A 27,501-nucleotide genomic window follows, 5' to 3' on the forward strand; every position below is an offset into this window, starting at 1 on the left:
AGCACCCAGACGCCAGCGGAGGGTGGCCACGGATACGTGACACGCATGTGAGGGCGTTTTTAATATTGACGTTAAAGCCGGGCAGGGTGCTGGTGGTGGCGGTGGAGTAACCGGCCTGGGGGAGCACCTCCCGCCCGCTCGGCCCCCAGCGGGAGCTGCAGGCCGGCCGGCTGCCCGTGAGGCACTTGCCGGGCGCTGTGGCGGCCCGAGCACAGGAGCAGGGGGAGCCGGCAGCCCCAGGCTGGCCGCGGCATTCCCAGGAGCGCCCTTGCGCCGCCAGCCCGGCGGAGCTGGAGCGGGGCGGGCGGAGGCGCGGCCGGGGCGGGCTCTGTGTTGCCGGGGAGACGGGGGCGGGCGGCGCGGCGGGGACGGGCAGGAACCTCCCGCCATGGGCTGCCGGGACGCTGTCAGCGGGATAAGAGCGGAGCGGGCGGCCGGGCGCGTCGGCTGTGGCGGGGAGAGGAGCGGGTAAGGGCGGGGCGGGCACCGCCACGGCGGGGGCTCGCCTGGCGGCGCGGGGCCGCGGCAGGGCGCTCGGCACGGGCCCTGCCCGCGGCTTTCGGCGGGCCGGGGCCGGCAGCCGCGGCGGGCTGTCAGTGGCGCTGCAGTCGCCTGGAGATGCCGCTGGCGGCTCGGGGCAGCCCGGCGGCGGCAGGAGTAGGCGGAAGGAGCCGCCGGAGGTGGCGCGGGCGGGCCCGGCCCGCCCCGGGCTCCCGGGCAGCGGCGGCGGGAGGGGCACCGCGGGCTCGGGCCCGAGTGCTCCCGGGCCGGCGGCGGGCGCTGGGCGGCCCGGAGCGGTCCGTGCTGACGTGAGGCCTCCGCCTCTGCCGAAAGGCGACGTTTAACACCCGGTGTGCGTGTCCAGGCGGTGCGTGCGGATTCTCCTCCGCCCCCTCCCGTCTTACCGGGATGCTGTGCGGGTGACCGAGCGCTGGAACAGATTGCCCGGAGAGGTTGTGCAGTCTCCCTCACTGGAGATGTTCAAGAACCGCCTGGACTCAGTGCTGTGCCACGGGCTCTAGGATGACCCTGCTGGGGCGGGGAGCTTGGGGCAAGTGTCCCGCTGTGGTCCCTGGCAGCCCGAGCCGCTCAGTGCGCACCCTGCGGTGGGCAGCGCTGTGCGAGGCGCTGGCGCAAAGCGCGGACACAAAGCCTTTGCTGTCAGCGAGGCGTGTGGTGCAGATAAGGGTTGGAGAAAAGTGTGGGCTGTTCACGGAAGCGCGATAACGCTGGCGGACGTGGAATATGCAAGAGTCGCAGCGTTTCAGCACCTGAACTGCCCCTTTCCAAAAACATGCATCAAAATGAGTGGAGAGAGGAGCGATGGGAACTGCTCTACATGTTCTTTGACTGGGGGGGAGAGTGTTCATAGGCGCTTCTCCGAGAGAAAAGCAAAAGTCTAAGAATTGGATATTGTCTGATATCCCCTGAGGAACTAAAGAGCTACCTTTTACTAATATCTGCAGTGATGGGAGAAGGCAAGAAAAGCAAGTGCATCACTGGGAGTGAAAATAAAACTTTTTGTATAAGAGAAAGCAGAGTGATTGAAGAAATTCTGAAAGAAGATCAGATCGCTGAATGTCATGTCCTAGGAGTTGGAAAAGCATATAGTGTGGTTGTAAATGTGTTGGACTTGCTAAAGAAAAAAATCTGGATGGCAGGCGTTTTTTCTTCTTTTATTTCTTCTTGCTTGTAGTGCCGTGTGAAGACTTCATTATAAGGATCTACAGGAAACTTGGAGCTGGTGACACAAGCTTGTGTACTGTTGCTGATGTGTTGGTGGGACAACTCTCTGTTTTAGTCATGTGTATCATAATCTTGTGCTAGGTAGCAGAAAAGAGGTGTCTAGAACATTTAACCTTTCCTGAAGAAAGGATCAGATTTTGCTTGCTTGGACAGGAGACCATGTCTGCATAGAGCTTTTATCATAATGGACCTACAGTGTGGTAAGGACTCAGGAAAACATTCTTGAGTCTCCTTTTTGCCTGTATTGTAGGCTCATAGACCAGTAGTGCAGAGAAGAAAGTGTCCTCTCAGATGCTTTAGGAAATCTGTGGTTTACTGGCTCTGAGGTTTTCTGGTGGATGTTTTGAATTGAGTGAATGGAAAATATTCTTTTTGTGTATTATCATAGATAAGGAAAAGAAACCCATCTTTTTCTAGGCTGTTTTAATTTAGTTGTTCTTCCTTGTTCTTTGGACAGAGACTTGCAAGCTAAAAGCATGTAGTTTTCAATTCTTTACTTCTAAAATCAAAGCCAGTTGCCAAAGGAAGTCAGTTGTCACTTGGTTTATTAGACTGTGTACAGATTTCTTGAGAGGAGCTTTTTTGATGTCACTCTCTTCCTGCCTTCCCTTTTTTCTTGCTCTGTGAATTTTTTTAACCATATTCAAAGACAGCTTTCCATGAAAAATGTTTGATTGTAAGAAGTTTTTCTGTAAGTTTAATAACCATTTAATTAAGGCTCTCCTTTGATGCTTCTTTTGCTTCCTCCTTTACCATAGAGCCTGGTAGGTTTTTCATGTGTCACCACATCAGTTGTTGGTGTAGCTTAAGATAGTAAGGAAAGACTCTGGGGTACTTTGAACAATAGTGTAGGATCTGTTGGAAAGTTGGACACTGGATTTATAAAAAACAGTGGAAAAGAAAATCTGCATTCTTAACACTTACTGAAAGTAAGTTGCTGCTTTCATACAGTTCTCTTTGCAGTCAAGGTTAAAGAGCATAAGCAAATATTGTGATTCTATGAACAAGCACTTCAGGAAGCTCAGCTCTATATTCCTGTTGTCAGTAATTTCTGTAATAGATCATGGTGCTTCCTTATGAGCAGAAGTTGTACACCCTTTCAGCTTGTAATTTAATATTTCCTTCATATTTGCATAATTTTGCCATTGCCATGGTGGTCTCTTTTCAAATAAGATAATATTGCCCATGAAGGAAATCTGAAGCAAAACTAGTTTTGATACTTGTCTTTTGAGGGCAGAAAGGAGCAGAGGGAATGTAGGGTGAAGTGATGATTTTGTAAGAGGATTCTACTGCACCTGGAAGTGCTGTCCAGAACAAGTTTGCTCGTCCTCTGTGGGTGAGTTGCAGTTCTTTGCAGTGAACAGCTGTTGTTGACAAGACCACACTAATACCTATTTTATTCCTTTTTGAGGAGTTGTCAGGCTCTGTGGGCTTCCTTAGCTAGGAACTGTAGTAGCTGTTGTGTTACATCTTTTTTGCTATGTTTGTTGGAAAATTGGATTATATTGTTAGAAAAGGATTGTAATATGCAGTGGTGGGAGGTCTTTATGTATATATGCCTGGGATTACTTTGTCTCTTGCTTTCTTTTCCAACTCTGAGATGATTATGAGAATATCAGGTACTTTGGCAAATTATTGCTTGCTGGAAGTTCACGGGCCTATAGATAGTGTCAAGTAGTTGAGCTGGTGTCATTGCAGCTATTGGTTCTTGTGGCAGCACTGATCTGAGGGTAGTACACTTGGGACTAGATCAGGTAGCAGAGACTTGAGGCTCCTTCTGTTGTGTGATTTGGAGTGGTTTGTCTGAGCTTTCTAAGCTGATTGAGCAGCTTGTTACTGCTGAAGGAGGAAATCTCCCACCACAGCCTTCCCTTCACTGACAGTGAGAACTGCCTCATCCCTCAGTATGGCAATTAAACAACAACAACTCCAGCTGAAAAAGAGTTTTCTGCAAAGCTGTCGGGGTGGGCCATGTCAAGAAGGAACTGGATGATTGCAGTCCTGGAGGTTAGAGGAAGAGAAGAATTGCTGGGGAACAACAAAAGCACCTTCTTGCTAGTCATGAGTTGTCAGGTGGGCTGGGCTGTCTTGTATAACTCCACCCTAGCTGCATTTTGGGAGATGTGGGCTTTTACTGATGTTCAGCAGGGTTTCTGATTCTCTCATGGTCTGTTGAGAAGAACTAATAAAGCAGCATCGTATGCACCGGATCAGGTTTTCTTTCCCTCTGTTTAGATTCAGGTCTTGCATTTGAACATGGCTCTCCAGGACTTTGAAATTAGTGCAAGGTGAAGTCTTGCTTCCAGATGGAGCACTCTGTACAGGAGTGATACTGGAATGTGTGATGGGAAAGGAGAAGGCTGTGTGTAGTCTTGAGTTTTCTCTTGCTGTAAGCTGTTGGCTCTTTGATTCCTGTTTGTAACCTGGGGTCTGATTAAAATCTGTTTCTGGGAAGTCGGGTTCTTTGTACCAATTAAATTAAATTAAAGTAGTGTGATTTTTAGGTAACAGTGTTCTGCGAAGATACAAATTAAATCTTATGCTGAGTAAGAGGAAGGTGGGGAAAAAAACCCTGTGAAATTCATTAGTTTATGTATGTTGAAAAAGGGATAGGTGTGTTATATTGTCATCCATGTAGTGAAGTCCTGGAATAGTGCTGTGTCTTGGTGCCTGTACCTGCTGGAGCTTCTGTTGTATCTTTGTTTTGGATATTTCTCTAAAGTTCCCCTAGCTTTTATTTTTTAGTCACTATTGCACATTTAATCTTCCTTTACATTCTGTACCTCATGGATTTTGTGATTTTTGGTGTGTTACAAAGGAGCCAGGGCTTCTATTCTTCTGCTTCTCTCTCTGTCTTCTGTTTCTTAGTCAGCTTCTCCCCCATAAATAACTCCCTACTGCCTGCTCTTACTGTGGATGAGGTTTTGCAGTGACCGTGCAGTGGGGAACACTGAAAGGGTTATCTCCTGCACTTCTGAGCTTGTGTAGCTCCCTGCAGGCATCTGGGGCTTGCCCTGTGACACTTCTGTTTGATGGGGTTGTTGAGCCATGTGGTGCTGAGGCACTGTGGGAATTACTCTCAATTGCACTAGGAAAGCTTTCCTGCACTTCCTGGATAATTTAAAAGGTGGGAAGTGGAAGGCAAGTCTTGAATAATGGTTTGCAAAAGAAGGTTGGAAGACTCGTGCCTGACTGTGTCTGTCAGATGCTTGCTCAGCCGCTCTGACAATCTCAGCTAATTCTATGTTTATGAATTCTTTGCTCTCTTTTCCCACACCCAGAAAGTTGAGCTGCCTGGCTTCAGTTAGAACTTATCACCATGATCCATGGAAAAGTACAGGAATATGAAGTACTGTGAGGTGGGAGGAGGGAGTTTCTGACTTTTTCGGCTTTTGACAGTAGAGAAAAACCTTTCTGTTTTCCCAAGAGAAAATTGAAAAGAGGAAATATTAGGAGGAATTACTGTCAGGTAATGCCAAATGCAAGGGTTTGTTGGAAGTATTAAAACTGATGTTAACTTCTGTGTAGTTTTATTTCAGCAAACACTTGATATCATCGATTCCTCTAGTATTGTGGAAGCATTTACCAAAGATTTATGTTCTTTGGGGGAATAAATGACAAAAAGTAGGTAACTAGATCTGTTACCTTCAGTAAGCTCTACTGATTTGATAGGCTTTAGTGTGTTAATTAAAGGATCGAGAATGAGGAATGGAAACAGCAATCTGAAAGGATGAATATCTCTTAATGCCTTAATTTTGGAAAGATGTCAATTAGTGAGGAAAATATTTAAGATTTAGAGTAAGAAATGTTCATGATAGTTTATAATTCTGTTGCAGGACCTGATAAAAATCCAACAATATAACAATTGTTAGAAGGTTTCAAAAATTGACTACCAGTTGTGATTCAGTAGTTTAAACAGACACTAAAATGAAAATTAACCTAGTGCTAGTCCTTCTGTTGTGAGGCAAGAGTTTAATCTTAATTTCCAAGAATTGAGATCAAGCATTCTTATAATTTGCTGTAGAGGAAACAAAGCAAAAGCCCTTATGTGTAAAACTGCATGCTACATGATTTTTATCACTTTTCTTAGTATTACTTGCATCTTTCAATGATACAGGGAGATTTGAGTCAGTGAGGAATGTGTAGTTTCATTTTTTATTTGCATGTTTCAATTAAGAAAAGATCAAAGCTAAGCAGAAAACTTCCTTTATGTGTCTGTATATATAGAGGAAATGCTGGGGGGGATGTGGGGGTGTATTTTTTTCTCCAGAAGGTACTCCTAATTACTCCAGAACTATTTTTAGAATCCTAAATTACATCAGTTAAAGCCAATTTGATTATTGGAGTCCCGCTAAGTCCTTAGCATTTGCAGCAAAAATTATATGATGTTTGCTTACTGAAAGTGCTACTTGGCTACATATGTACCTTCATCTGGCATACTTCATGCATCTCAGCAGTGTAAAATCTTTTTTTTGTGTATTCACATGCACATTTATAATTGGGGGCTTCCTAGTTTGGCACTATTTTTTTCTTTCTATTGTGAATGGATTAAAGGTTTTCTCTGGTGATTCAGTATTTGTTAAAGTTTGTCTATCTAGTAATAGGTATACTGAGAAACATCATATTTTTGGTCATTATTATATGTAGCAAAGTGTAATTATTAATTATAATTTTTGTCGGAGTCTGTACTCTGACTAATTTGCAGTACTGTTTAAACTTCAGAAACAAGTTAAAAATCCTGGCTGTTTCTTATTTGCATTCTTATTGGAGTAAAGCTGTGTATAGTGAGATGTGAGTCATTTTGCCTGTAGTTATCTGGAATGTTGACTGGGTCGTCTGGGGCCAGTTCAGTGCTAATAGCAAATATCAACTTTACAACCGATTTTAAAGATTCAGAAGTGGAATTAGTCTTCTGTCCTTCAATTCCTTCAATGTCTCTCTTTTTTTTTTTTTTTTTTTTTTTTTTTTAATCTCTGATCATTGATCTTCCCCTCTTATTTAATTGCTCTTAGTGGGTACTTTAGTCACAGTGTCAAAACTTATCTTGAACACTTTGTAGTTTCAATCCTCTAACTACTAAGCTTTCATTTAGGATAGGCTTTACTCATTCATATCCCTTCAGTAAGAGTGCCTCAAGCACTCAAGAGTGCTGAAATCTCCTCTTTCTCCAGGTGTTGGTGCAATCAAAGTGTATAAGATTATAAGTTACAAAAGGTTTTGTATGATTCTCTATGTCATGACTTGAGCAGATTTGTTGTTCAAAATGCAGGGTGTTCTTCATATTCTTCATACTTTTGTTGTGGCCCCAACTGCAGTCACAGGGGCCACACTATTTCCAGTACTGTGGGCTCCCATGAGAGGATATCACCAAGTCTGCCTGGTGGTGCAGGGCTAGTCTCTGTGGGCTCAGTACTGGAGACACCGGCACTGAACTTCTGACTTACCTGCCATAGTAACCTGCCGCTTTTCTTTCAGTTTGCGGAGTCTGTGGATGTTGTCTTGATCTTTAGATTTAGTTACTGTGTAGACATGACTGTTAAGGCTTGCTTGTAGTCTGTTCTGCGGTTCAAGTATCAAACCTAGAGTATGGAAGAAGGTATGTAGGAGTACTACTTGTTTATATTTTAATTTAGCAAAGAACTTGTTAGCCTTCTGAGTAGTGTTCTGAACAAGGCTCACTTAGGAGCATTGCCTTGCCACTGCCAAATGTTTTACAGATGATCTTCATCCTTCATTTTTCTTTTGTAAGAACTTACTGATCTTTCATAGATTCCGCCTTGTGGTGGAATATTTGTCAGTTCCTTCCTTTAGTACCGTGCATTTGCAGAGGCGTTGGCCTCTGACATTTTAGGTAAGATCTGAAAGAGATCCTAGTCTTCAACTCTGCTAACATTTTCATGGTATTGGTAGCAGCCTTGTATTCTTTAGTGCTTTTTAGCTGATGTCCATGATAGTAGGCATGTTTGTTTTTGACACAGTTAGTGTGACACAGCCTTTGAAGGCCCCCAGCTTTCCCCATGCCTCTTGTAAGGAATGCTTACTCTCCATGCCTGTGTGCAGTCATCTGAAATATGAAAATTTTAAATGAACTAGAATGGATTAATTTGGCTAACAACTATGTTGTAGTTAATGACTTTGGATAGTGTAAGACCACAACCTTAGCATAAACTTGAGTATAGCATATGTACAGGGCTAATGTATAACTTGAGTGTAGGTGGTTGTTTGAGAGCCTGTCTTTCATTAATATTGTACTTTTTATCTTGTTAGGTGAATCATCTCTCTTTTTTTTTTTTTTTGCTTGATTTCAGGCTTGACAAGAATGTATTCACAGGTGTTTCATATTGTTTGAAGACTAAATAAAATTCTTAAATAAAATGAAGTTGAGAAACTGTCTCAAAGCACTTGTCTAATATGCAGCTAGCTTGTAGTGTTCTTTGCCATTAGTTCTGTCTCAGTGGTATTTCCCCCAGACACAAAAAGGAGGAAATTATTGATAATTTGTTAACTTGTAAAGGACTATTGTTCTTTATAACTCAAGGCAGAACCTGCTGAATTTTTGTGAGAAAAAACGTCCCAAGATGACACTTTGGAAGCAGTTGAATAAAAAAGCATGAACTGGAGGTTGGAGTGTGTGTGTATTGTTGTATGTAAACAAGAATAATGTGTACATGTTAATCTGAGATACCTCTGAGTAATGGCTCTACCATTTAGAGCTGGTTTCACCATTAGTTATGCTAGACAAGTGAAATTCTAGAAACATGTTGGGGAGAGCAGACATAAACACTCACAGGTCAGAATATATCACAGGAAAGCTGATTAAACTTTAGCAAATACATTACAGGTTATGTTTTGGAAGAATACTCTGCCCAACTTTTAGAAGTGTAGTCTGCAACAACCTTTGTGCCCAAAGACATTACTCATGAGTTTGATTTCAAACTATCAAAAAAAACCAAAAACCTGAGGCCTGAAAATCCATGGGAAATTATAATTTGGGAGTAAGCAAGGGTTTGGCTTTTTCTTTCTTATTTCACTGTGTGGTACACCACTGGTCTGGGTCTTGATCAGAAGGGTGACAGCTCTGAAACTGTTTCTGAGAAGGTGACCTGCCTGCACCTGCTGTAATGCCTCTGTAGCTCAAAGTGTCTGTAGCCTTGGGTATGTTTGCTGACTTGATTTTATATCTATATAGATATCTGACAGGTATTTTGGAAAGTACCTGTTTCTTTTATTTGAACAAACCTGGCCCGTTATTTGTCTGATCTCATTTGGTTCTTTTCCCTTGGCATTCCTATTCTACATGAGCAATCACTAGTTGAGCAATCATCTCAGTGTTCCCTAACCATATGAAATATGAAAATGTGTATTTTTATTTCTTTAAGGACTATTTTTTTCAGTAAGCACAGTTACCTCCTTTAATTTTTTTTTCAGTGTAAGATACAATGCTTGCATATCCACAAGAGGTAGAAATTGTCTGATTCTCAGGTTGTATAAGCACTGAGCTTCATGGATTAAATTTTTAGTACCATGGCAGTAGAACACCAGTAAACAACATACTTATAGAAGGTTTACAATACTTGTAGAAGCAGGACTCTCAAACTTCAGGTGTTGCAAGACAAACATCCCTCTTAAATGAGATGGGAGTTAATATATGAGGTGGCAATATTAAGATTATACAGACATCAACATGCTTGTGTAAACTGAAATATCATTACTCTGATGGTCTCATCATACTTTTGCAGGTTCATTAAAATAATACTTGTTTACTGTCTTGTGCACTTGACACACTTCCTTGGCTTGTTAAAAGGACAGTGCATGTGTTACTTATCCAAACATACCAAGCATTTTTGTTTTTCACATTTTTCTTTTTTCTTTGAGAGAGCTCCGAATAACTTGTTCAGAAATAATACTGATCTAGTGGATTACATGTAAGGGTAAAAGCTGGTTACTGAACTCCTTGATGAAATCAAGTACTCGGTCAGAAATAGCACTGAGCCAAAAAAGTTGACAGCTACCTGCAGTCTTATAATAAATTCTCTATGTTAAGAGGTTGATTTTTTTTCACGTGAAGTGTCATGGTTAGAGCAGCACTGCCTTAGTATGTAATTACTTTTCTGCTTCTGTAACTGCGAATAGTTAGTAAACAGTAGCAGAGGACAGAGCAGAAAGTGGTTGAAAATATTAAGCAGGAGGTCTTCTGTGAAGCTGGAGTGTTGTCTGGTATGTCTGTTTTGAGAATGAACCAAACTTAAAATGTTTTGGTTTTGTTCTTGTTTGCTAATGTTTTTGACCGAGTTGTTGGATGGTTAGCAAATGTTCGCTGTGTTTTGTAAGCTATTCTTTTGGCTGATTGCCCTGCATCAGTAATGCTAAGCATCAAAGTGTCTCAAGCTTTCAGAGATGCTGTGCTTAAACTGCAGGTTCCTGTTTACTTTCTGTCTGTGTGTTGCTCCTGCTGTGTAACCTATTTTGGCAATGTCAGCTGGATATTTCTTTCCAGCTTCTGTCAAGTTTTGAATCATATCAAAAGAGCAGAAATGGAAGAATGCTGATTTTGCTGGTGCATTACTTTGAGCCTTTACTTGCATTTTCCCACCACGTGCAGATTTCAAGGCAGCACCCTACTTCCCATTTCCTTCCAGGCTAGACTAGATATGTATTTCTCTATAGCATGCTCTCATGCACTTTGTCTCCCCAGTTTGCTCAGAGGATTTCATTCTTAGTTTAATTGTTAGTGTTCTTTAACCAGACAATCAAAATTGCTGTCTGCCACTAACAAGCTAAACTTAGTGTCTGCAATAACCCTGACAATCTTTGCTGCAATAGCAGCAGCCTCTTGTGGTGTGTCTAAGTGTTAATAAGATGCTGATGCTCATCATTATGTATGTGTCCTCTGCTAACAGAAGCTTGAGTTTGAATTGCAAGTTTAACCCCAGACTAAATCTGATTAAATAATGATTGATATATTAATGCTAAAATCCTTGAAAATGTAACAAGCATGCTTTCCAGAGCATATACATTAAGCACAAGCAATGAGGCTGGGATAAACATTTGCCAATTGAAATAAATACCGTATAAACTAAATGTAGTATTTGTTGGCCAGAAGTGACTTGTATATATATGCTTTAATATACAGAATGACTAATTATTATACAGAAAAGGCTACAAGTTTTTTAACTAGAGGCCAGAAAAATCTTGATTGCACAATGCCTTGTAGAAACTAAGGCTTTTTTTTTTTTTTTTTTTTTTTTTTCCAAAAAAAAAGCTTTTAATTTTAATAGCTACTGAAAAAGCAACTTCATTGCAATCTGTACTTAAAAGGACTTGTAGCCCTGCCATGCCTGGTCAATGTTTATCTCTTACCTAAACAGAAAATTAGGGAAGGTAAATAAATTAACAGCTTTCTGTAGCTATGTGTTATCTAGTTCTCTTACTTCTGCTGTAGCTGTTGGGCAACAGTTTCTAAAAGTAATAAACTTGTATTATGGGCCTTTGACTTAGTACTGCGTTTTGTCATGATACTTCTGTTTACTGGACATTCCAGGCCCTTCTGGGCAATGTATTGCTGAAAACAACTAAGGAAAAGGCCAGTTCACTCTAGTATGCTTTTTTTTCCATTTTCTTCTTTCCAAAAATACTACTGTTGTAAGAGAACATCTAATCATTAGCATGATGCAAACTTAGTATATTAATGATTCAGTATTCAAGATAGCTAAATTTGTCTTATTTTTGAGTTCCATCCTTTGTAAGAAAATACCAAAATTGTCCTTAAAACTCCACTTAAGTGCAAGACAGTCTTACACTTTAAGATGTTCAGTTGATTAGTAACTTCATAAAAATGGAAAGAAGTTCAGAGAAAATACAATTTTCAGGTGCAAGAAATAAATTTCTACTACAACAGTAAATAGGTAATAACTCCCTTGAGAGGTGGTGCAGAAAGGGCCCGGAGGGCAGACATGATACAGGTTGAATTATGAGCATGATGCAAAAATGGGCATGTAAAGGGCAGCAGAAGATCAGATTATTCACAGTTAAGTGATTTTTGTTTTTTTAACTTGTGGCTTTTTTCCTTTTATAAATAAATACTATGTAGTAGAGGTGATTCTTATGAAGTATGATAGTCATATTCTTCTAGCAAATGAAATGGCACTTTTTTTTTAAGAGCTGGCTATATGAAGCTCTGACACATAATGTATTTCAGAACTGTAAAACTGTTAATGTCTCATTAGGACTGTGTACAATGTTCTAGTAGGTTTCTTTCTGCTCCCATACAGCTTAGTTAGGTTATATCACAAACTGTTTCCAAAGATATGTTTGTGCTGTCAGTTTCAAATCTTCATTGCTGAAAAAGAAATAGGTACAGCTCAGAACTAGCTGGCACTTGTTGAAACAAGTCCTAAAATAAGTCCCCCATTATTCTGCATGATATCTCTACTTTTTTTTTTTTTTCTGCACTGTAGAATCCTTACCCATTCCTTATCCATTCTATATTAAATTACTGTATTAAGAATATATGCCTAATGTCTTTATGTGTTAACGGCAACAAAATTATACTTGCTACTGGTGTTGGGAATCCACCCTTTTGATAGAATATGGCAATGTTTATTGAATCTACATAACCAGGCAAGCAGTGCAGGAAATCTGGAGACTGAAGTGTCAGCTGGAAGGACACAAAAGCATGATGGGCAGCTTGTCTCTGTCTGTTAGTCTGGTGCAACTGCAAAACCACTAGCTGCTTAAACTATCCTATTTCAATAAATTGTGACTATTAGCTGAATGGGTAGGTTAGTTTTTTGTGAGGATGTGGATCAAATGTTTCTTAGCAGTCAAAGGGATGCCAATTATTAGGTGCTTGCTTGGGTAACCTATAGTGTTTGTCTCTTTCCTTAAGGAAGTCTGTCATGTAGTGTTCATGCTCATAACTTTAAGCTGAAATGTTTATTTACTTGCCATCTGAGAATACTAAACCACTGAATTTAGTGTTTTTCTTTCCTTTCTTTCCTGTCCTTGTCTGTAGTGTTTTGGTTTTTTCTTCACAAATTAAGTGTGGATGTAATAAATGTCTGAGTGCTCACCTAGACACCTTTAGTAGTTTAATGTTTTTGAGGCTTTTCTTGGTTACTACCCCTTGCATTCCCAGTGATAAATTTCCAATTGATGATTTTCCCAGATTTTTCAGGTTTTATTAACTACATCTTCTGCAGTGCTTAGTGTAATAGAGAATTGGTATTTGGTATTCTGTCAGGACACACTAGGACAGATTTAAGATGCATTTACGTCAACACCTGACTTCATAATTCAGTTCTTCTGCTACCCCTCGTGTGTACCTAGAGCTGCAAGTTCTTCAGTGATTATATGTGCAGGTAGTGATCACTAAAACCTCATCCTGTTTCTTGAGGGAATTATTTAAACTTGTGTACCTAGCTCATTTTGCATTTTACAAACTAATGGATTTTATGATATTAACTTATTTCATGTATGCCAATTATTTTCTCTGTAATAGAATTTCAGTTGTGCACAATCTTAAGCTAAAAGTGAAAACCAGAGCTTTAAAACTCAAAAAACCCTGAAGGACTACTCTTCAAATTAAAATGTAAAAAAAATTGAAAATTCAAAAATTCAAAATTAATAAAATAAATTTCAAATTCAAAAGTCATAAAATAACTTTAAAAAATATTAACCATTATATTTTTCTGTTTTTAAAAACAGGTGAACCAAGAGTGATATTTCCAGAATATATTTGCTTGTTCTTCCAGATAGGAGATAAATGTGTTAAACTGGCAAAGTGATTCTGGTAAGAATTTTTTGCTACTTCTACAGTGAATGTATATGTATTATGTATAAATATTTGCAGTTTTGCTACTAGAGGGAGCTTTCTGTACCATTAGTGCAAACAAACTTGCTTTTACTTCCAAGGTCTTATTTTTTTACCTAATAATTGCATATTAATCCATCTGTTACATTTAAATGTTACCTTGAAAGTTATTTGGCTCTTTTTTTTTTTTTTTTTGCACATTCTGTGCTTGGATGTGATGAAAGTATTTGACCTTTTCAAGCTTTTACTTAAGCTGTTTATACAGAAATAGGAGTTAAATGTGCGTAGCACTCATTAAGTGAGGTTTATGTGGATTAAATGATCTTGTTTCCATAGCTGCCATCACTGATAATTGTTTTTGTTTTGCTTTCTTCTGTGATCCTCTTGAGAGTTTTCTACAGCTGAGTTTTGCATTTCATGTCTTGTTTGAGTTAAATGTTTTCCATGTTCTAGTGCTGAGCATCCAAAGCAAAATTAACAAGTTTGGTAAGCAGAACCAATATTTTTGGTATTTCCTTCTGAACAATGGCAGCAGAATTGTCTCTTGAATTATGCACACACTAGTAGTGACTGCTACCCACTCAGTTATGCCAGAAGGAAAACACTGTCTGGTTTAGCTGTAAATCTGAAGCATTGTACTTTTGCAACTCCCACAATTATCTGAACTCAGTAATTTTTTTTTCTTTCCCCCTTGAAACAATCTGCATATTGTTGGATTGCATAACATGGTATTGTTCAAATAAACTATTAAAGAATGTGTTTTCTGTACGGTGTTGTGTCAGTGCTATGTGTTTTGCACATATGCTTCAGGTCAAATACCTTTTAGTAGCAGAGAGATATTGAAGCTAGCATAGAGGTTACAAAGAAAAGCTGGAACAATATAATTAACTTTCATTTATGCAGTGGGAGGGAATGTTTGGTTTCAGGCTTTTACTTGTTAGATTTACGAAATCAGTGTTTGGGGCCCTGGGCCATTATATAGTTTCCCTGAAATCCTCTAAGTTTGTTCTTTTCTTTCCCTTCTACCCTCCATGGGTATATTGATTTCTCAGTTCAACAGACAGTCTATTGGAGGGGGTGAGAAACATGGAAGAAACGCTCTCTTCTTTCCCCCAGTCTTTTGTCTATAAGGAATGTGTTTTCTGATGGAGTTAATTTCTGTACTTTCCTCTACTTACAGCTCAGACATGAGCAGTGCCAGTAACTCACTGGCACGGGAATTCTTGACTGATGTCAACAGACTATGCAATGCAGTGGTACAGAGGACAGAAGCCAAGGAAGATGAAGAAGAAGAAACGCATATGGCAGCACTGGGACAATACTTAGTTCAAGGCCGTGGGTTTATTTTGCTTACCACTCTGAACTCAATAATTGATCAGGTAGTAGATTTTCTTAAGTGGTTATAACTTTTGTATTGAGCTTTGACTGTGTGGATTTGTCTGTCTCGGGTTGTTCTTGGTGCTGGTTTTCTTTCCTTTTAAGGGAGAGTGCATGAGTTTATTTGGAAGGCTAGAAATTCATAAGATATGTTGTAGTTGCATTCTGTCCTTCAGCAGGAGCAGAAAATGGAAAACTAGATAATCATAGACCTGTTTGCCAGCTCATATTTGACTAAGGCATGTGTGAAGCTCAAGTGCAGTAGCTGGGTGGAAGGAGAAGAGACTTCAGTTGTCCCAGAATCATGTAAAGTACCAAAATGCTTGAGTCAGCTTTTTGTGTTTGATAGTTATTGATCTTTAGGACTGAAACCATCCTGATAGTGCTGCAAAGCATTCCATAAAAGAATTGTGTTGGAATTTTGTGCTTTCTACAGTTCTTCCCTGTACTGAAGTTCTTACTATGTCAGTGTTAGAATCCCAGTGGGAGTGGAGGTTTTTTGGTTGTTATTCTGTGGTTTCGGTTTTTTTGCTGATACATTTTTGGAACAAAGTCGAACTTGTCAGAGGCTTCATGTTGACTTCTTTAAATCTAAGGGGTTTTTTTACTAAGTTTTGTGCTTTTGACTTTTCTGGTTTTCTTTTTTGAGTAATTCTTTCTACAAGGGGGATTAAGAGAGCTTTGTAAAGAAACATTTGCAGAGGTGTAATAAATATCTTGGGTGCTTTCTGATTGGCTCTAGTTAATGATTATAGCACTCTTTGTAGTTAGGTTGTTTTTTCAGTGCTTAGAACAGCAGAAAGGCATAAGAAACTGAATGCTGAAAAACTAGGTAAAATAAAGAAGGTTAATCTATTTTTTTTAAAGTACAAGATCTTTTGTTTTTATTTGTACTGAACATAGGAGCTGACATGTCGAGAAGAACTTCTGACCCTCCTCTTGTCCCTTCTGCCATTGGTGTGGAAAATCCCTGTCCAGGAAGAAAAAGCAATAGGTATATTTTATCACTAACAGTATTAAACATGTAAAAAATTTATTTGTGTTTTACTACAGAGCTTAGGACTACTAAAGAGTAGCTCATTCTAGTACATATCCCCTAATATGGAATGAAGATGTGGATTCTGCAGAGAATTTAAATTTTAAAAATGCCAAAATACTGTGTAGAGAAGGTAAAGGCTTTTGATCAGTGTGAAAGGCAATGCTTTTGCTGTGTGTAAAAACTGAACAGAGTGATCTGAGTTAGATTTTTTTATTTCATTTTGGGCTCTTACATTTGTCTGGTGTGTTCTTTTCCCTTCCAGAGGGTAAAACAAAGAGAATGAAGTAAATGAAGTTACCTGACTGTTTGAGAGAGTTTAAGGATTCATATGCAAGCTCTTGCGGCCATTTTTTTTTTTTTTTTTTTTTTTTTTTGATATTTGAAACTCCTCCAAATTGAAGACTTATGTTAATGTTTGTAGATTTGGAGTCTTTAAAGGGCCAGTTTTACAGAGCTTTTATATAATAAAATTTCCTGCTTGCTCAGTTGCATCATTCTTTCATGTTCCTGTAAGCATGGTGGAATTAAAAAAATGTTTTTGTTATTCTGTGACAGCTTAGTGGCTTTTTCAGGGTTAGTTTAAAAGGCTGTTTTGTAAATAGGTTTTAAGATGTTGTGGTTTATATACTACATGATGCAAAACTTTTACTTCTACAAATTACCCTCTCTCAGTACTGAAAGAGTAAGCATGATGTATCCAGTTGTGCGTTAAGTAGCAGGTTTTTTTTCTTGAACTGAACTAAGTTCCGCTGTATTAGGCAGCTTTTTTCTTTCTGTGCTGGTAATATCCTTTGTTTGGTAAAGTACTCCTGATTAATTTCCTGCCTTCAAAGCAAATGTTTCTTCCTTAAGTATCACAGCTATGACTTTTGAAACAGCGTGGTACAGTCATGCTTTTACAAGGAAGCATCTTTCAGCTTTAATATAACTGTGTTTGGGCTTCTGGGGCTTTGTGGGTGTGGAGGCTGTTGTTAACTATGACATTTTTCTAAATACTGAATTTGCTGAGTGGAGGATACTTGCAGTTGTTTTCTGGTAGCTATTTTACTGCCCAAAGCATCCAGTTACAGTTCTGTCACTGCTTAAAAATAACAATGGAATTAATCCAAGAACATTCAGAGTTGTTTCTTTGCTTGCTTTTTTGATAGTTCAATTGGAGTTTACTGATACAAATGAAGGAGTAGTACTTTTGCTTTATTCTTCAAAATGTTCTTGCCCATTGAATCAGATACCAATTTTATACTACATACTTGAAAGATGGGTTTTTTGTCATGGATTTTGTAGGAATATTCAGGACCCTAAACATTATTCCTTTCTATCTCCCTTTTGTCCCTGACTATTTTAAAATCCCCTACTTTTATTTATGCTGCTTGTATTTGTATTAATTAATGCTGAAGTGAAAAGACTTGAGGTCTGTATACTTGAAGATTTGCACTGATAATAAGCAGAGATTTATTTTTTCTATAACCCACTAGTATACTGGCAATGTCCTAATGGATGCTAAGAGGGCTGTGAGCTAACACACCTGGTTCCTATAGCAGCTGAGTTGCAAAAAGTGACAATAGAGCATCAAGTTAAAAAGATCTTTCTTCATCCCTTTAGTTTGCTTACTAAAAATTCATTTCACCTATCTTGAAGATATCTCTTTTTAAGAATGGTTTTTTGAGAATACTTATACCAACATAAAGTTTTAGGAAACCTTTTAGCACACTTTTGTTTAACTCTTAAATAGAAAATGAAATAATTTGCCTAGGCTTTAAAAATAGCCAGTATGGCCCCTAAACATGAGTTGTTGCTGCTTGTTTTACACTGAAAATGTCTGACACATGTGCATGCAAAACCATGATCTATTAAGATACAAATTTGCTGTGTGTTTTACATCTGGAAGCACTTAACTATAAAATTAGGAAAAATGCTTTACATATTCTAATGTTCCTTTGTTATCTTTGTTTCAACAGATTTTAATATACCCTTTACAGTAGACATATGCCTGACCAAAGAGAATAATACAAGTTCCGTGAAATCTACTCAGGAAAAACTAAACTTAGATGGAAGTGCTCATTCATCTCTCCAGACTCCTGTAAAACTCAGTCTTCGATCTCGAAAAAGTGGCCGTCTGCGCAAAACCACCCACCGCTACTCTGTGCGAGACGCGAGGAGGTCCCAGCTGTCCACTTCAGATTCAGAAGGCAATTCTGATGAAAAGACTGCTGTGATAACAAAGCACAGACGCTCCCAGATCCTGCAGCCCTTTTTAAGCCCTTCTGTTAGGGACAGCTACCCTGGAGGTAGAAGTGATTGCCGACCTCCCGAAGTAGTACCAGGTTCTAATACTGACGCCTCTAATCTAGAAAGTTCCAGCAAAGTTATTCTAGCACATGAGATTTTGAATGAGCCAGCTGCAGGAACTTCTGAGAGCAACATAGATAACTCTCCTTTTGACTTATGCCATGTCTTACTGTCTCTCCTAGAGAAAGTGTGCAAATTTGATATTACTTTGAATCACAGCTCTGCTCTTTCAGCAAGTGTTGTGCCCACATTAACAGAGTTCTTATCAGGATTTGGAGATTCCTGCAATGTAAGTAGTAACACAGAAAATGAAGAAGTTTCTGCAGGGTGGACAGAAGAACCTGTGGCTCTGATCCAAAGGATGCTCTTTCGAACAGTACTGCATCTTATGTCTTTAGACATTAGCAATACAGAAACAATGCCTGACAATTTACGAAGAAATTTAACAGACTTACTTAAAGCAGCATTAAAAATCAGAATTTGCTTGGAAAAGCAACCTGGTCCTTTTGCTTCAGGATACAAGAAAACACTACAGCAGCTGGTTCAGGATGACTATATATTTTCTAGGTATCGTCACAGAGTTTTGCTTCTACCTGAGGTTATAGAAGGGGTCTTGCAGATTTTGATCTGCTGCCTACAAAGTGCAGCCTCCAATCCATTCTACTTTAGCCAAGCTATAGATCTGGTTCATGAGTTCATACAGCAGCAGGGATTTAAGCTGTTTGAAGTAACAGTGCTTCAAATGGAATGGTTGTGTATGAAGAATGAGGGAGTACCTGAGGAAGCCTCAGAGCATCTGAAAGCCCTGATCAACAGCATCATGAAAATAATCAGCACTGTCAAAAAGGTGAAGTCAGACCAGCTCCATCAATCAATGTGTACAAGAAAGCGGCACAGACGATGTGAGTACTCTCACTTCATGAATCACCACAGAGATCTCTCTGGGCTCTCTGTATCTGCTTTTAAAAACCAAGCTTCCAAAAACCCTTTTGAAACTGCTGATGGAGAAGTTGATTATCCCGAGAGGTGCTGTTGCATTGCTGTTTGTGCACACCAGTGTTTGCACTTGCTGCAGCGAGTTTCTTTGAGCAGTACCTGTGCTGAGATTCTCTCAGGTGTTTATAATGTAGGAATATGTTGTTGTATGGACCCAAAGTCTGTGATTGTCCCATTGCTCCATGCTTCCAAGTTGCCAATATTAAAAAATTTTCAACAGCACATACTGAACATCCTTAACAAATTTATATTGGATCAACTGGGTGGAGCAGAAGTTTCTCCAAAAATTATACAGGCATCATGCAATATATGTACTGTTGACTCTGATCAGCTCGCTCAGCTGGAGGATGCCTTGCAGGGCAACTCCAGTGATACCAGTCCTACATCTAGTTCCTCTTGCAGAGTCCAGGGAATTCTGCCTAGCACTGGATCTGAAGATATGTTGTTAAGATGGCATGCATTGGAGGCTTATCAGGACATCATTTTTGAAGAAGACAAACTTCGTGGGGCACAGATTGCAAGCCATATTTGCCACTTAATTCAAAAGGGGAATGTAGTGGTCCAATGTAAACTGTATAACTGCATCTATCATCCCGTGCTTCAGAGAGGAGTTGAGCTAGCTTGCCATGCTCAACAGCAACTTGGACTAAGTACAGCTGATAAACTCCTGTGCAGTTACCATAGCCAGGATTTGCCTTCTGAAGTACTTCAGGTTTATTTGCAGATGCTCCCTGTGTTGCTAAAATCCAGGTTGGTTGATTTTCTGTTTATTATTGGAAAACGTGCTAATTGGGTACAGATCTTTGTATATATGTTACTGATCAGAATGTAAGTTTTATTTGGACTCTAGGCAGTGTTTGACTATTGTGCTTGAGTAATAGGATACAAGCCTAGATTCATAAACCATTGGAAGTGAGTGCCCTCTGCTCAGGAGTTAGGGTCTTTAACAAGCCAAACTCTGTAGCAACAAATAAAATCTTTGTCCAGTGTGACATGCTCTGCCTCTTTGTTGCTTGTTCTAAAATTAGTCAGGAATGTTAAACAGATTGATATGTCATTTTTCTGTGGGAATTAGCATACATAGTTTTCTGATCTGTTTCCTTTTTTCTTCTAGAATGGTCACTATAGAAACCACTTTTCAAAAATAAGACTTGATGTTTACTTTTCCTGAAATAACTGTTTTCTAACTTACAATATCCTGTTCATTTGAAAGTAGTTTAAGAAAAGAAACCAAAACAACTCCAGAACACAAAAAGGCACAAACATTCTCCCAAGGCATAAAATAGATACTTTTTTATTTATTATTAAATGTTTTAAATAATTGTTTAATAAATGTATGGAACTCTTTCCAGAAATTAATGTGTCCTTTTGTCCAGGAAAGATTGATTTTATTTCTCTTGAAGTCCTGAAGTGAATTTAGTGGGGTTATCCAAGACAAGGAGTAGACTAATACTCCAGTTTATGTAAATGGATTATCTAATACAGTTTTAACTTCTGTCCTAACCCAAACTGTATCAGAAGCTATTAATTTTCAAAAGTGTACTTAGTGGCAAAGAGGCAAGAGAAATAAAGCTTAGATTAAGAAAAAAGTTTAAGGTGTCCTTTTTGGTTTTTTTTACTGGCTTATAAGTAAATAAATAAATGATCCATTTGGTTCTAGAGTAACTTGGTTAGAGTAAATCTGATCCAGTGGGAAGGAGATGGGAGGTAAGTAGGATATCTACAAGCAAACACAGTATGCTTTTTGTGTGAACTTAACATAATACTTGGAGAGTAGAAGAAGGGAAAATTAGATCTGGAAGCAAATACATAGAAAGTTTTTTTTATATTGGACATGCTGGCATAACAATTGCACAAAAACTTATGCTTGAAAGGTATTCCTGAATTTATCTGGAATTCATCATCTGTGTACCTAGTAGAGAGCTAGGAATATGTCATCAAGTTTATTTGAGAAGGAATCTCTGCTTTCTGGTGAAATCGCTGAACAGAGAAATAAAGATAGTTACCAATTTCAATTGATAATAAAAAATTGGGCTAGGAAATACCACTAAGGAGCAAATGTCATAATTAATTAACCACCTTCAATGTTTGAACATCATATATTTTTGTGGTCTGCATTTTAGAGGGAGGTATTTCCTACATTATGTCTCACAAAAAAAAGTTGAATTTTCCAGTCCCATTTGGATGATGCTGAGTTAGGATCCTAGAATGCTGCAGACAAGTTTCTCTTCTCTTTAATTTACAGTAATTTATAGCAATTGCTGACTTACATGAATTTTTGGCTGGTTTATAAAGTAACTTTCTTGTGCTTTCTCTTGCAGAGTAATTAGAGACTTGTTTCTGAGTTGTAATGGAGTGAATCAAATGATTGAGTTAAATTACTTAGATACATTAAGAAGCCATTCTTTGAAGGTGTTAGAGACTTTGATACTCTGCCTTGATGATCAGCAGGAAGACCAAGTAACATCAGAACTGGAAGGCCTGAACAGTGAACAGAAGGAATCTATGTCTGACTTGCCCACTTCTCTTTGTAGCCAGCCTGCTATTTCAGAAGTTCCTCAAAGCCTGAGCAAGTTTTATGCTGGCTTGAAAGAGGCTTACCCAAAAAAGAAAAAGTTTGTGAGCCAAGACATTCATGTCAACACCATAAACCTGTTCCTCTGTGTTGCTTTTTTATGTATAAGTAAAGAAGCGGATGGTGATCTGGATTCAGCTAATGAGTGTGAAGATACATCGGGATATGATAGCACAGCTAGTGAGCCATTAGGCCACAAATTGCCATATCTGTCCCTGGAAAGCCTTACTTTGCCCTCTCTGGAACATATTCATAGGGCTGCAGATATTTGGTCCATGTGTCGTTGCATCTATTTGTATAGTTCAGTTTTCCAGAGACAATTCCATAGACTTGGAGGCTTTGAAGCATGCCAGAGATTAATAATCCTGATAATTCAGAAACTTGCAAAAAATAAGGAAAAAGAGCAAGAAAAGAGGGAGAGAGTATTGATTGAAAGCAGCACAAGTTCACATGGGAGTCCTCGAACTAAGCTTCTCAACAAGGATGACTCTGTTCAGCTGGCTAAAAGCAGGGAGGTGACGCAATTGGAGCTTGATAGTTCTGGCAGTCCTGCTGGTGCTAAGCAGCTGGTGCCTGACTCTGTCTGCTGTGACAGTCCTGTGAGTATGGAACACGCTTTGGTTTCTTCAGTTGCCAATCTTGAAGAGATAAGGACTTCTGCAAGAGAAGAGACTGAGTGGGCACTTCAAGGTATCAGACTTCTAGAAGCTCTTCTGACCATCTGTCTACACAGTGCGAGCACCATTCAGCAGAAGACGGAAGGGGAGATGTTCCACCAGGTACTGTGCAACTTTCCCCTAGCTTCCTTTGCTCATGCTTGTTTCATACAATATTATTTTAACGGTAATTTAGTCAAAAGCTCTTCCAGGGAGGTAAAAACTTTATGCCGTTTTTATGGTGCCATGTTTTGTATAGTACTGAAAGTGTACAGCTAAGTAATGAGCTTAGAAGTAAGAGTAGTGGTCTGCTTGACTAGTACTCTTTTTTAGAAAGAGCTAGACTGTTTCTGTTAGCTAGAAATAGTGACATGAATCAAAATGTTTTTCTCCCCCAAAATACAGAATACCTGTGTGGATGATATCTTACTTGAAATAAGAGAGCAGCTTGCTCAGTCAAAAGTGATAGAAACTGACTTGGCAAAGCCTCTGTTTGATTCACTGCTTCGTGTTGCATTGGGCACTTTTTCTGCTGATCTGGATCATTCTGAAGAAAAAATTGAAAAGGTATGAAACACCAGCTAAACAGTCTAATTTTGAATAATGCAAAATTTTCTCAGATTTGTTCTCTGGGTCTTTTTAAACTCGATAGGAAATGTTTAAATGTTTGATTATTGTGACAGTTGAAGATGAAATCTCTGCTTCTCATATGAAAGTGGAATGCTGTTTATTGATATGGTCCCCACAATTACTGCTCAGAAATGAGTCATGCCCTAAAAATTAGCAAGCTCAGTCAACCTGATGTTCTCTTTACTCTTTCAACTCACAATGGTGTGATGAACTCTTAAAGGAAGAGCTTCAAATGGGAATGTTGAGTGTCCTTAGTGGCTGTAGACATCTTTACTTTTGAGTGAATGTCAAGGTGCATGCTGATGGTGATAGTGATTTTGAAACACAGTTTTAATGCTGCTTACTAAGACTTTGGTCAGTTAGTAAGAAAATTCCTTCTTTGCAGATTCAGTTTTTCTACAAAATAACTATTTTAAATGTATCTCATGTTTCTTGCAAGTGTATGATTTATTTGTTTCTTTTCCCAATGGGCTTGGAGAAAATAGGCATTTGGATGATTCTAAATTATTTGCTTTTCTGATCCAAACATTTTTTTTCCTGACCAATGACAGTCTATTTGGTTGTATTGTACAGACTCATTACCCTGAGAAGGAGCCTGTGTCACAACCTGGAGAAATTTCTGAAGAAACCGAAGAATCACAATGCTGTAGTCTTAAACTTTTTGCTGAAGAAGAAGGATATGAAGCAGATAGTGAAAGTAACCCTGATGATAGTGAAACCAAGAATGAAGGTAAATGGGAAATTTCTGAATATACAAAGCTGTCTTTATGATACAGTAAAGCTTATTTGTTTTCTGAGATGTAACAAAACAGTGCAAGCACCTTTAACAGATAGAAATCATTAACTTTATTTACTTTCAATAGGATGGAGTTACAGATGGAGAGATGATAAATATTCCTACTGAATACAGTAAGACAGAAATTGTTCTGTCTTGGTTGTTTTGGTTTATGTGACTCTTGCTCTATAGTCATGTTGCTCAAATGTGTTATTGTGATCTAGAAATTCCAGAGATATGTATCTGTAGTTTGTTTGGAAAATCAGTGCTCAAATATTTTTTTTCTTTAGAATTGTAACTGTCTGGTGAAAATTAAGTAGTCTAATTATGTTATAGAATGGCAGATTGAAAGGGATCCCAAGGGTGATCTGGTCCAACCTTTTTTTACAAAAGCACAGACTAGACAAGATAGCCTTGGCCCCTTGTCCATCTGAATCTAAAGTATCCAATGTACCACTTACCTGGGGAGATTTATTCCAATGAATGATTTCTCATTTGGGAAAACTTTCCTGTTGTGTATATGGAATTTCCCCAGAAGTAATGTGTACCTGTTATTCTTTGCTTTGTCCACATGGCTCCTTGGACAAAAGGAGTCTACCGTCTTTGTAGACACCCTTTAAATGGTGATAAGATGTCCTTTAAGCTGCCTTTTCTCAAGGCTGAGCAAGCCCAGTTCTCTCAACCTTTCCTCCCATCTTTTTTGTGTAGTGGGGACAAAAACTGAGCACAGTGTTCCAGGTGTGGCCTGACAATCACTGAGTAAAGTGGGATAATAATTTCTTTCTCTGCTGGTGATGTCCTTGTTGATGCAGCCCAGCATCCCACTGGCTTTCTTTGCCACAGCAGCACCCATTGACTCATACTGAGCTTTCTGTTCACTGGGACCCCAGCTCTCCAGCCAGGCAGGTCCCAGTCTGAACTGCACTCCTGCATTCTATTTTCCCATGTGCAGACATTGCATTTGTCCTTGCAGAACTTCAGAAGTCCTTGTTAGCTCACTCTTACAGCCTATCCAGGTCTTCCTGTGGGGTGGCTCTCCCTTCCCAAGTGTCCACTTCCCCACTCAGTTTGGTGTCATTGGCAAACTCCATCAGGCTGGGTTGGTCCCATCACCCAGATCACTCATGAAGATACTTGTCCAAGTTTAGGACAAAACTGGGGGAAAGCCTCCAAAGGAGCCCCCCAAACTAAACCCCCCTCACAATTCCTCCCCCCCACTGGGCTCGGAGAGAATTTTACTCGGGGGAAAAGTGGAAAAAACTTGTTTATTAACAAACACAAGAAAAAACACTTCCCAGCAACAGGAAAGTACAATCCCAGATGACAAAAGAACTGTTTTCACCGAAGTGAGGGACGGTCGCTGCTGGGAAGGGCGAGAAGCTTCTTGGGCAGGCTCCGGAGGCAGTCTCTGATGCTCAGGTCCCGTCCGGAGCCGGTACAGATCTTGGAGCTGAAGGAGAGAAAGGGGGAGGGGAAGGCAGCAGCAGCCAGGGCAGAGCCGGGGCAGCAGCAGCAGCAGCGGGGCAGAAGCAATAGGGCAAAAGCAGCGGGGCAGAAGCAGCGGCCGGGGTAGCTAGCACAGCAAGCAGCAGCAGCAGCAGCAGCAGGGCAAGCCAAGCAAGCACAGCCCCGGGGCACCACCCCCCCCGGGGGGGAGAAGGGGCACCGGCGGCAGCTCCATGCAGACAGCGAGGTGTGGGAGCGGGAGAGGAGCAGACAAAACACCAACCCAGGACAATACTGAACAGTGTTGGGCTCAATATCAATCCCTGGGGACCCTGTTGGTGGCAGTGTCCAGTTTAAAAAGGATTTGCCACCACCTTCTGGGTGCAGCCAGGCTGTCTGTGCCCATCCCCTGCACAGCCCCCTTGTCTCCACCCTAATGCATCAGTTTCTCTTGGAGGAGCCTGTGGGGAAACTTTGGAAAGTTTTGGAGAAAATCTAGGTAGGCATCTGCTGCTCATTCCATGTCAACCCAGCAGGTTTGTCGCTTGTGGAAGTCAATCAGGTTTGTCAAGCACTGTTTGGCTTTTCCCAATCACATGCTTCATTTGACTTGATAGCCCCCTTGTTATACAGCATATCTCTTTATTCTAAACAATTGATGTGCACATACATTACTGTATTCTGTTTGTGTTATTAATTTTAAACATTAATTTGCTTTAATTTTTCCTTTGTGCTGAACACACCTGGGTGCTCATTTTCTGATATGAGGTCAGCATGAGTAGCAGCAGCCTTTAATAAACTGTATCAAAGTGCCGCTGTTTACCTGCGTGACTAGGCTTTATCAATAAATTTATAATATTTTAGAAGCATTTTTCATTTAAAAAATTAATCTGAAATACTTCCATGACCCATTTGCATGTAACATATGTCTGCACCAAATAATTTTAGGTGATGTACAGGGGAGGCTTACATGTTCGGGTTTTTTTCTTTGATTGTCACACAGATATTCTGTCATGTGCATTTTCAGTTAAATAAGAAATTGCTTCCTCCAGCCTTTTAATATGAAATTATTTAAATTTATCTCCTTTCTTGGCAAGCGTAAAGTTTGTATAGAAGCTTGGGGCTCTATTACAATTATTTTACTGTTGTGTTTCATGAACTGCATATTACTATGTGTGTCCAATTCCCAGGAAATGAAGCTAGATAGTTTAAGAGTATGTGATGGGAGAAACTGCATCCTTGCTTTTCTGTGTTAGGAGGAAAATATAAAAATCTGAAGCAGAATATAAAATTATGCTAATTTCTGAAAATTGTTTATAACCTAGTGATTATTTTTGGTTTGTACCGATGAGAAGGTTGGAGATATGTCCTTGGATATTCTGCTTAAATTATGCAAACTGTATTCACCTGACTAAGTTTCAGTAAGACACATGTGATTTCTTTTTAGGAGCAGACACAAAGGCAGAACCAGGATGTACTGGTGTGTCAGGTTATTTTAATGGCCTAGCTGAAAACATCAATCAAGGAGAATTAATGTATCCTGAAATCTGCATGCTAGAATTAAACTTGCTCTCAGCTGGTAATGCAAGTTTAGATGTGCTTGCTCATGTATTTCAAAGCTGCCTGAATATCATCAACCAGAAGGAGAGAAATACCACCGTCCTTATAGAACAGGTAAAAATGTTATTAATAGAGGCAACATTTTAGCAGTTGTGAATCTCCACTTTTATCTACCTAATAGTGATCTTGAATACTCTCACTTTTTATGGGATTTGATAAGATGTGAAACAATGTAAATGACTGTTACTGTAAGCTGCATTGCATTTGAGTTACCGGGAACTAAGTAATTTATTGATACGTATTTGTCCTACAATGCTTTTGAGTTTTGCAGGTGTCTTTTTTTATCGAGATTGTTCATTCCCTACATATAGGTTTGATAATTGTCAGGGCCTTAAGAAAAAAGGGCAGATATCTCCTTATATGTGTATGTATGTAAGCATTCTAAACTTCTTAAAGAATATGTACTTTTAGAAACTGTGAGTCATGCACCTCAAAAATATTCCATGCTTTTTTTCTTTTTGTTTGTATTAGAACTTAGTTGTACAAATGATCATGCCTTCATGATTCTTTGGGGTTTCTGATAGTTATCCTTTTTTAACA

The 27,501-nt window shown here is 39.5% G+C and overlaps 1 protein-coding gene across 1 annotated transcript in view; it reads left to right on the forward strand.

Annotated features, from left to right (window-relative positions):
* Positions 1-330: 330 nt before the first annotated feature.
* The window catches only part of LYST (lysosomal trafficking regulator), a 75,873-nt gene continuing 48,702 nt past the window's right edge, over positions 331-27,501 (forward strand). Inside the window, exons 1-9 of the mRNA XM_056488213.1 lie at positions 331-468; positions 13,453-13,537; positions 14,739-14,937; positions 15,839-15,929; positions 17,933-20,009; positions 21,581-22,613; positions 22,896-23,057; positions 23,694-23,850; positions 26,789-27,015. Coding sequence (XP_056344188.1) covers positions 14,746-14,937; positions 15,839-15,929; positions 17,933-20,009; positions 21,581-22,613; positions 22,896-23,057; positions 23,694-23,850; positions 26,789-27,015 — 3,939 coding nt within the window. The 5' untranslated portion in view covers positions 331-468; positions 13,453-13,537; positions 14,739-14,745. The remainder of the gene's footprint in view (positions 469-13,452; positions 13,538-14,738; positions 14,938-15,838; positions 15,930-17,932; positions 20,010-21,580; positions 22,614-22,895; positions 23,058-23,693; positions 23,851-26,788; positions 27,016-27,501) is intronic.

Source organism: Oenanthe melanoleuca, chromosome 3, assembly GCF_029582105.1.
Source record: "Oenanthe melanoleuca isolate GR-GAL-2019-014 chromosome 3, OMel1.0, whole genome shotgun sequence".
In the NCBI taxonomy this organism is placed as follows: domain Eukaryota; kingdom Metazoa; phylum Chordata; class Aves; order Passeriformes; family Muscicapidae; genus Oenanthe; species Oenanthe melanoleuca.